We start from the raw sequence: 10951 nt of genomic DNA, 5'->3' as shown, positions 1-10951 counted from the left end.
TTCTATACCAAACGAGCATTCGCCAAAGAATGTTCGCACACACATAACAATTGAGTGAGAGCACACAACAACGTTCGTTCGTTTCGTTTGGTGGTTGAAATTCTTTCTGACATTTTCTCACGAATGAAAACAAACATTCCCGAATTCTCGCGAATGCTCAAAACGGCAACAACAATAACAACAAACGTTCGTGAACTCAATAGTTGTTGGACATGTGTTTTGTTATTCCACACACTTTCTGCTACACACAGACATTCTTTAGTAGTTTGTGTGTTTACTTTTTTATGATATTTTTGTTTGTTGTTTTTAACAGTGCTCGAGAGCATTCGCGAACATTTGTTTTTTGAGTTTCTCAAAAGAATGTTCTTCAGCTCGCGAAAGAATGAATCGACGACGCTTGCAGCGAAATTTTATCGTTCGTGAATTTTTCGTACAATGCGAACATTCGCGAGAGAATGAAAATGCTTGTGCATTCATTGTAACTTTGTCATTTTCTATAAATTGAAAACATTAGTATTCTCGCCCGTGAGCATTCGTGTAGTGAGCATTCGTGTGGGTATAAAAAGAAGTCTAATATCATGTAGGCCTTATATGGCTAAATGATTAAATATGAAATTATACAAGAAAGATTTTCAGAAAACGAAATATAAATATATGGGGTAGCCCCATAATATGGTACGCCATAATATGGGAATTTTTTACACTCTTAAGGTATCACCATATATCTGCACTAAAAATTATTAATATTGACCTAAGAGAATATTGGCCACATATTTCAAACGAATTACTGTCAAATCTCACTATACAACATATGAATATTGATTCTCTTTTTAGTATAGCCCCATATAACACTAGCCCCACTGTAAGATATTTTTAGAATTTTATTCAACTTTGCCTCATGTATTTTTCGGTATATTCAAGGTCCTATCATAACATGAGTTTTCTTCTACGAGTCTCCATAAATTTTAGATTTTCATCCTCATGGTGTTCAGTCGGGCCGAACTTAACATATTGCAGTAATAGGTAACTTTACATTAAGTTTTAACATATGTAAAATAATACTAGAAACCATTAAAGAATGATTGTTCCGATTACAAAACATTACTAAACAAAGTTTATTTCTAATAGTCATATCAAATAAAATAATAGTACATTATTTACATTTTTTGATGTTGTTGTTTTATTTCTCGAAAAAAACTTTATTCCTGATTAATACCCAATTTTCTTTGTAAAACACGCATTTTCGAATAAATATAATCCCAATCAACATAGGCTCCGATGAGATGGCGTTTATTATCAGCGGTATCCTCAAAAGCCGTTCGGCCATGCAACATGCGTCTATTGTTGAAAACAAACACCTCACCCGGAGATGTTTTGAATTGTACAGCAGTTTCAGTGGCAATTTCTATAAATTTATTATAGGCCTCATACCATAGATCAACAGCTTCCAGTGGTACCGTGAAATGGCTATCTCGTTTGATAGTATTGAAATTAATACGATGAAAACGACCATCAACGTCCAAGCTAATGTAAAAAAAATATAATTCGTTAATTTTTCCATTAAAACATGGAATTTAATTCTTCACCTACTTACTTAATAACTGGTTCTCTCCAAATATTATGAAATTCTAGATCTTCTTCCTTGCCAATATCATGCCAATCAACAGGTGTAGTACGCAGCGCCTCATAATATTTAGGATAATGTTGTCTTAATTGATCGGCAACATAAAATCCATCGGTTAGGGTATTTTCTCCACCCTTAGCCGACTGGACAAGGCAATGTAAAATGTGTATCCCAGCAATATTTTCATAATAGGGCACATCGACATGCAGCGGCAGAGGTACCATCAGATAAGCATAATTGGTGGGATTTTCTTTCGATTTTATTTCAAATTGTTCTCTGAAGGAATATTATGTCGTAAATTATTATTGTAAATTAAAATAAATATTGATCTACATACATACCCATATGCAGTTTTTTTAATGAGCCCAATGCGATTTCCCAGTTGTTGAACAACCGTTGTATCATGTGGAGCATTTTTTACAATATTAACACCGTAGACAGCCAACGAATGAAGCCATTTATAAAGTTCTAGAATGTAAAAGAAATACATAGTTGAAAGGCATATATTCATAACTTTAATTTATGACACACAACATTAAGTAGATTTGGTAATAACATATAAATTTTGGACTGACGGTCCAGATTTACGAAAAGCTCTCATATATAATTTTGTTGTATAAATGATTTAATAAAGCCCATTCCCTTAGTCTGTCCGATTGAAGTGAAATGTTTGATCGATTGTTCAATGATTTGATTGAAATCGGTGTTAATGTTGAAGACTTTACCAACAATGACCAACATGATATAAACAAAATAAGTATAGAAAAGACTTGTTAAGTTGGATTTAATCGGTATATAGATTACAGAAAATCATAGTATTCCCCTTGTGTATAACCATAATGGTATTGGATGAAGATATATGTGGAAGTTGTATTTAAACATGAAACGTTTTCAATCCAATACGCTATGCAATATTTCAAGCAAAGCGAACAGACATGGAACAAAAATATATGAGGGAGCTATATTTACATCTGAACCGATTTCAACAACAAAATATCGTGCAAATAGAACAGGATCTATGGTGCACCATGGGACTAAAGTATATACGTGAACTATATTTAAATCTGAAGCGATTTAAAACCTAACCAAAGCATTCTAGATTAAATTACATACCGCTGCTAAATTTCGTGAATACAAAACAAACATACACTCCTCGGTGCGCTATTTACATCAATTCGGACGAAAATATATATAGGAATATATCTAAATCTGAACATATTTCCAAAAAAGTCTTCACGGATTCAATACGGTATGCACAATTTTGTCTCAATCGGAAAACATTGACTGTATGCTGCTCCATTTACTTCAAATCGGACCAAACTGTATATGGGATACTTTTTTTATAAAAACAACAAACTGGGATTCAGTCTGACTATTTTGCAAAAACAAAATACAAATGGTATCCCAAATAAACCGCCAACACTACTGAAGATATGTTATATATATCTAAATCTGAACCGATTCCAACAAAACTTTGCATACATCAATCCGGACCTAATTCAGTAAGTTGTACGAAATTTTGTCTTTATCGGACAAATATTGGCAATATAGTGCTCCATATAATTAAGATCGGACGAAGCTATATATGAGAGCTATATATAAATCTGAAGCGATTCCAACAAAACTTTGCTTACATAAATCCGGACCTAATTCAGTGAGTTGTGCAAAATTTCGTCTTTATCGGACAAATATTGGCACAATGGTGCTCTATTTACCTAAAATCGAACGAAACTATATATGGGAGCTATATCTAAATCTGAACCAATTCCAACAAAACCTCGCATATTTAATCTGGGCTTAATTCAGTACGCTGTGCAAAGTTTTTTGCCAATCGGCCTATAGTTTACACTTTGGTGGCTATAATTTACTCTATGGGAGCTATATCGAAATCTGAACTTATTTCAAAAAGAATTTGGCATATATCAATCTTGACCTACTTCAGTACTCTGTTCCAAATTGTATCTCAATAGAACCAATATTGGCAGTATGGTGCAAAATCGGTCGAAAATATATATGGGAGCTATATCTGAATCTGAACTGATTTCAACAAAACTTGTTATAGATCAACCTAGACCTAATTCAGTACTCTGCGCAAAAGGAACCATGGGTTTATCTCGATTCCTTTTGCCTGTTAAAAACAAATGTACAAATACGTAAATAATACGCTGTACCACAGTGTTGAGAATTCTACCGTGGGATACCCTACATTCCGCAATATTCGCATTCTCTTGGCCAATTAGTCAACAGCTCCGTTGCGGTGTTTTTTCCGAAAAATTGTTTACGGAGAAAAAAATTTACTCCATAAGATTAAAATTTTGTTATTTTACACAAAAAAGTTTTGTGATGGTCCGGTGATACTTGTGACGTCGAAAGAAACTAGAAAAATAGAAATAATAAAGTTTTTGGTCCAATTCATCCTCGAAATATCATATAATCATCATTGAAAATTATGGCCGTCGTTTTGACTATAATTGGAACCTCATGCAAAATTTAGTAGGCATCAGCCATAAATATTAACCGATTTTTATCAAAACGGACACGCTTATTGTTTGAGCTGATCTTCTTCTCCATGCAAAATTTCGTGATGTTCGGGACATAATAATGGCCTCTAGAGCGACCAAAAAACTATTGCAGTATTCTTTGGCCAGCACTCATTTTACGTCCAAAATTTCCTAACGATTTGTTCATAACTGTGGCCTTTATCGTGTTTACAAATTATAATGGACAGACGGACGGACACACATGTCTAGATCGACTCAGCTAGTCGAGATATGACGATCGGTATAAAGGCGTATGGACTTGTTGGGGTTCTAAATATACAGAGTAGCTTTAAAGCCGAAAGTATTTGTTGCACAAAGACGAACAACAATAAAATAATATTAGACAACACAACAAGTATGCAGGTGATACTTACGTGTTGTTAATTAGGAACTGGTGGTGGTTGAGTAAAATAAAACACTTGCTTAATTTTAAAAGACGTCTGAATTAATGTTCTATTTCTTAAAAAAATCTCAGTATATTTACGGCAAATTATTAAAGCTTTCTGCTTCTTATTCCTTAGCAATTGGTATTCTCTGATGTTGATAAGTAATCGTTGAGGTACCAATAAATGGACTTATCGATAACATTAATCGATGGAACCTCAACACCTACATATCCATCTATTTGTAGCATCCTGAATATTATATAGGTATAATATTGAACATCCACCCTATATTTTAAATTGAACATTTCAACACCAAAAAATAAAACGATGTTTGTTTTGTTTAAAACTATACTTAAATTATTGCTAAACGATTATGTATTTAATTGCATTTCACTCTGCATTTACATCGTCCGTTTTGTTTCGGTTATTCGGCCATAAACATGGATTAAGGGGATTATTCCCATGTTGAGCTGTATGTACTTTCATGCACAACTTGCACAATTCCGAAATATAAACCTTAACCAACAATCAGTAATGGTACTTTGTTTCCACCTCACACACACACACACCAATGCATATGCAACTGTCATTGACAACACCCAACACTTTTAGTCGCTTTTTTGTTCGCCCGTTTTGACCTTACCTGTATCATCCGCAATAATCTTATGAAAATCGTAAATTTTCAATACATCGGCAAATTCCTGTTTGCCCCAAACGATTTCCTTTGGCTTATAGACACCTTCAATATATGCGCTACGCTGTTCCGGAGAAAAGTCGCGCTTTCGCAGCCATTGCAAATCGTATACGGATTTATGGGCATCTTGCCAATCTATGATTATTGCATTCTTTTCACCATTGGCAACTACTTTGGCTGCACGTGCTGCAATGTTGTTGCAAGGCTCCCAATTGGTTTTACGACTTTGGGTCGTGCCGTGAAAACATTCACTGCACTGGCAATTGTCCCGAAGCCACACTATTGGAAATTTCATGGAGCGCGGTGACTGGGTCGTTTTTGCGCTGCCGTCCTCAACGACCAACACCCGGCCATCGTTTATCAGTTGTGTGCCCAATAAACGGTTTAGGGTATTTGCGAAACAATTGCTGTACAAAAGCAATTTTGTTGAGGCCCTGCGATTTGTATAATTGAAATTTGCTTTGAATTGTCGCCAGAGCATGTTGTTGGCGTGAGAGCTTTTCGACTAAAACTGATACACACAATTATCATGTGTGGCGGGCCTGCATCACAGCTGCCAAAAATACACTAGTAATGCCCACAAAACAAAAAAGTTTGGATTAAATGCTGGAATTATCGGTTGGGTTGTTGATTGCATGTCAGTGCTCTTGATATAGTGAACAACAATAACTGCAGCAACAACATCAAGTAAATAAAATTGATAAGGCGTGATAAGTTCGTTTTAATTGTTGACACTACTAAAATGTATTCCATTGATAACAGTTGTATGAAGTGTTTTTGTCTACATATGTTTGTGTGATCATTTCGATTGTAGCAATTTGATAAACATATATAATTTAATTAAATATAATTGTATATAAATACATCTGGTAGGGCAATGAATACGAACACAATTTTCTTAATGGGAAAGGGAGGGGGAAAATGAGTTGGTACAGATATTTATAAATTTTGGAAAGATTTAACACTCCATGGGAACTTTGCAAATAACATTAGAGCCAATTCGGATGAAGAACGGACTCAAAACCACCAAAATGCAATATAAAGGGTGGTACCATTATATGAGGGCTACCCGAAAAAATAAAATAAGATTTTGGTCCACTTCATCCCAAGATTATTATCTGAACATCTCCGAAAATTATGGAAGTTGTTTTTGACCATAACTGGAACCTCATGGATAACGTCAAAGCGATCAGCGCTATATTTCCGCCCTCCAATGTGGTAATGGGTTACTAAATTATATCTGAACACGTAACCACCTGTAAATATTTAAGGATGTAACTCGCACATCGGGGTACATACGACAATATAATTGTTATCAATTTAAAGGCTAACCACTCCTCTTGGATATACTAGCAACTACTCGGATCTATGTCATTCAGAAGTAAATATATACGCCATTGAGTACAAATTTTGTAATTATTCACACAAAAGTCAGGGTCCATTTGACCCGCTAAATATAAAAATTCGTGATGTTTGGGCCATAATTGCAGCCTCTGGAGTGACCAGAAAATCAGACATAAATAAAGTGTTTGGTCCATTTCATCCCCTAAATATTAACCGATCTTTACCAAAAACAATAGGGGTCTTCATTGGCCACAACCCATCATACATGCAAAATTTCGTGAAGATTGGTCCATAACTGTGGCCTGTATCGTGTTTACAAATCATAATGGACAGACGGACGGACGGACACACATGTCTTAAAGGTGGGTCTAGGACCAATATTTCGCGGCGTTACAAACTTATGGGGCTGCACAAAGCTATAATACCCTGACAACATAGTTGTGTAGGGTATAAAAAAAATACCGCCGTTTTCGATCAACCCAATTAAATTTTTACGTTTTTCTTGCAAAATCGTAAGCAGCGTCCACGAAGCCCTTATATGTGACATTTATTTATTTCATAAACCCAGGTCTAATTATGGTCAATAGATGGAATCTCTGGCCCATAGTGTTCTTTCGTGATTTCAACAGACAGTAAAAATTATGTGAATATTAATCGGGTCGAATTTTTGGCATTTATTCCTCTAATAAAATGAATTGTCAAATCGTAGATAAGACAACAATTACAAATGTTTTGCAAAAATCGACGCCTCCGAACCATAGTATGCTAATCGACTTAGCATGTTTTAAAGTTCTTTACGTTTTTAGATACTACGGTCCTTAATTTATATTCTCTGAAATTTTGTTAATCATCGGCCAATCCAAACCACAATTATAAGCAAAAATGTACTTAGCATGGCCCGTAAGATATATGAAACTTCCATACTTTGAGAGCTTCTACTGAAAAACTAACTTTTCAGACTTAGCATACTATGGTTCGAAGGCGTCGATATGTTTTTACTTACAAGGAGCCCGGAAAACCAAAATGATGCCCTCTTAGGCAGAAAATGTGATTAAGGGTTTCAAATTACTGAAAATTTAGTTGTACCATTATGTTGGGACTATAAGAAATCGTGGCTGATCGTGATTTCAACATGTTTAGATCAGCTGTAGTCTACCATCTGTCATATGACGATTAATACACAAATTTTGCGATTAGTTGCAATGGAAATGGTGTCGGTGTGTTTAATTGCTATTCTTGTGATAACACATATACGTAACAACGTTCGATTATTTATCGGATAAATGAATGTGTATACCCTTCACCTTACAATGCTACAGGGTATTTTGCATTTGTGCATATGTTAGTAACAGGTAAAAGGAAACGAGATAGACACATGGTTCCTTTTGAAAATATGCATAGAATCACTCTCTGAGTTGATTTATTCATGTCCATCTGTCTGTCCCTGTGTTCTTGTGGGCATAGAACAGGTCGTATTTATAATACAATTTGGATGAAACTTCGAACAAGTCTCTTATTTGGCTCACAGAAGAGCCCTATTGAAATTGGGGAAAAACGGTTCAGATTTAGATATAGCTCCCATATATTTGTCCGACTGAGACCAAATTCGCAAAGCGTACAGAATTATGTCCACTTTTATATCTGAAAAGTTTTGTTGAAATCGGTTCAGATGTAGTAATAGTAATAATAAAATCGGACATATATAGTTTTGTCCGATTTTATGTATATAGTGTGCCAAACTCCCACTGTTTGTCCGATTGAGATAACATTTTCACAGCGTATTAAATTAAGTCCCAATATCTGTTCGATTGGGACAACATTTTGCACAACGTACAGAATTAGGTCCAGCTTGATGTCTGTAAAGTTTTGTTGAAATCGATTCCGATTTAGATATAGCTGCTATATATATATTTTCGACCGATTTTATGAAAATGTCTAGAATGACGTATGTAAAGTTTCGTTGAAATTGGTTCAGATTTACCAAATGACGCACCGAGAAGCCTATGTTGGTTCGCTTTATGTGAAATATTGCAGAGAATTCTCCTAATGAGATAAAATTGTAGATAGCTGACTGTGCTGCAGCATAAAAATTCGCGTATGTCACGGTGGCTCACTTAGGTCCAGGTTTACATATTGCTCATACGTATTATTTTGCACGACTTCATTCAAATGCTTTTTCATTGGTCCTCCAAAGATGGTATGTCTGTTCTACTCGTATCTGCAGAATATTGTTCATATAAGCATCTCTGGTATGTACCCAACCAACGTGGTGCAGGGTATCAAATAGTCGGCCCCGTCCAACTTTGACTATTCCTTGCAGGTTGATAATAAATCAGTGTAACCAGGTAGGATGCAATATTACATTTGTTTCAACCTTTAACTTCGTTTTAATATATTGGAACTGGGTTTAAGACGGCATTTGCGTAAATGTGGTTTACAATAAAGACCTTAAAGTGTCCGAATTTTGTACTTTCTTTCATTAAATTTTATGTTAATAAGGAATATTTTACAATATGGGTTCAAAGTTGAATTTTTCGATGTACACTATACAATCCCTCTTATGGTAGAGGGTATAAAAGGGGATCGAATGAAACTGTAAGGCTTTTTTTGACTCGTTTGTCTTCATTCGATTATTTTTATAGCTTCCAATGTGTGTTCCCTATACCAACACCACTAAAGAGATGTGTAATTTTGGCAAAGTTTTGACTTTTTGTCTTTAATTCTCATTAACTATTATATGTATTGTCAGGAAATTTCCGTCTTCTTACTGCGTGTTTAATATCTGAATCTTAAAGAAGAAAACAACATTTAAAGAAGATTAAATTTCTCTCTACAGTACTTTTTATAAATTTTAACCAATAATTCCCATGAACCCTTCCATCTATTCAAACGAAAACCTAACCTTCCATTCACTCCAGTACGTATGACTCTACAATCAACTTTGTATGGTTATTTTAGCACAAAATTTAAAAAAAAATAACTCTCTTCCCTATGTCTGTGCGAACATTCTATAGCATTGTTCACTCGTTGCCAGCCAGTATATTTCACTTTATTTTTCTGAAAGGTCCTCTTTGTATATTTTGAATGTGTCTGGGGACGATAAGTGGCAGTGCCAAAGCCAGAGAATTTTTGTGGCCACATTGTAAATGATTCTATTGAAAAAGATTTAAATCGCAAATGAAGTTGAAATATTAAAACGCCATAGCTATTTCTGTGCCACTGAACGAACAAAGGCAAAAGCTGGATACAAAGAGCATTCATACATGCACTGTGGCATACGAACGAAATCCCCAACCCTCTGGAAAAAAACAAAATCTCTGTTGTAGACCAGAAAACTGATAAATAGTCAAATTATTTAGGGAGTATTTGTAATCAATAGGCAATTTAGAAAATACATTTTTGCAAATAAAGAAGAGGAAGCATACACTTTAGAAATCGATAACAGAACCGAAAACCAAAGCTACTGAAGCAAGCTATCATTGGCATTAGTGGTTTATTTTAAAGATTAATGTTCGATTTATTTATTCGAACGAATAAATGGCAAAGAGAAATAACATAAATGATATAAAAGCAGTTGCAATGGTTTGAAAAACATTTATTTAAATGACTTTGAGCAATGAATGGCCTTGAGAATAGCAGACAACGGGTTTTAATGTTGTTATGGAAAACACTTTCTTTTAAAAAAATAGACTCAACGCTTTAAGACACAAATTTAAAATGACTTTGTCTGACAACGATTTGCCATTCATAAAATAAAAGAAATTTGAAATTGGAATGGGCTTTCAATGACTGTCATGGTCAATGTGAAATGAATGAAATAGTAAAAACGGCTATCCTAAAACATTTGAACAAATCTTTAAAACTGAAGGACTGGTCATATAAAAGTATTAAATATTATAGGATACTTATTAATCAAATGGAGAATATAATCCATTTTAAATGAAGTGGAGAGCTTTGATATGTGATTTTGGGAAAACATAGCATCATTTTACTCCTGATATGTTTGGTATCGGTAGACAGTATAAATTCGATATTGATTCATATATCGGGGTGCTAATTTGGGGTTAATATATATGGGAGCTATATCAAAATCTGAACCGAATTCTCGAAAATTAGCACCCATCATTCTGCACAATGAACGTTTACCGCAGAAGTGAATTTTGATTTAATAATGATCTGCACTCCATCATAATTGCCTGACATGTTAGAAAATGTTGGATCCAAAACCAAACTGATTACTGTGTTTATTATGGCGGTCGTAAAATGTTTTCCTCTTAATCCTTCTAATTCCACGTAGCAAAGAAACCATTCGTAGACATTATAAGATACCTTGTCAATAATCATATACATATATGGTTTCATC

At 34.6% G+C, this 10951-nt stretch overlaps 1 protein-coding gene across 1 annotated transcript; it reads right to left on the bottom strand.

Annotated features, from left to right (window-relative positions):
• Window positions 1–1199: 1199 nt before the first annotated feature.
• On the bottom strand, window positions 1200–5725 carry LOC133333461 (gamma-butyrobetaine dioxygenase-like). The gene is made up of 4 exons (XM_061541779.1): window positions 5194–5725; window positions 1966–2092; window positions 1595–1900; window positions 1200–1524 (listed from the first exon to the last, which is right to left on the bottom strand). Exons 1-4 carry the CDS (start codon window positions 5723–5725, stop codon window positions 1200–1202), a joined length of 1290 nt encoding a protein of 429 aa, XP_061397763.1.
• Window positions 5726–10951: the final 5226 nt, after the last annotated feature.

This window comes from Musca vetustissima, unplaced genomic scaffold, assembly GCF_032173495.1.
Source record: "Musca vetustissima isolate MV318-11 ecotype Yass unplaced genomic scaffold, APGP_CSIRO_Mvet_v1 utg57658, whole genome shotgun sequence".
Classification (NCBI taxonomy): domain Eukaryota; kingdom Metazoa; phylum Arthropoda; class Insecta; order Diptera; family Muscidae; genus Musca; species Musca vetustissima.
This window is presented reverse-complemented; position numbering and strand designations above follow the sequence as displayed.

What these genes read in the sequence shown, in the direction of transcription:
- LOC133333461 (XM_061541779.1), bottom strand. Translation starts at nt 5,725, where the DNA reads ATGCTCTGGCGACAATTCAAAGCAAATTTCAATTATACAAATCGCAGG. An exon ending in GATTATTGCGGATGATACAG is followed by an intron (nt 2,093 to 5,193) that starts GTAAGGTCAAAA and finishes TTTACATTCTAG; the next exon opens with AACTTTATAAATGGCTTCAT. An exon ending in ATTAAAAAAACTGCATATGG is followed by an intron (nt 1,901 to 1,965) that starts GTATGTATGTAG and finishes ATATTCCTTCAG; the next exon opens with AGAACAATTTGAAATAAAAT.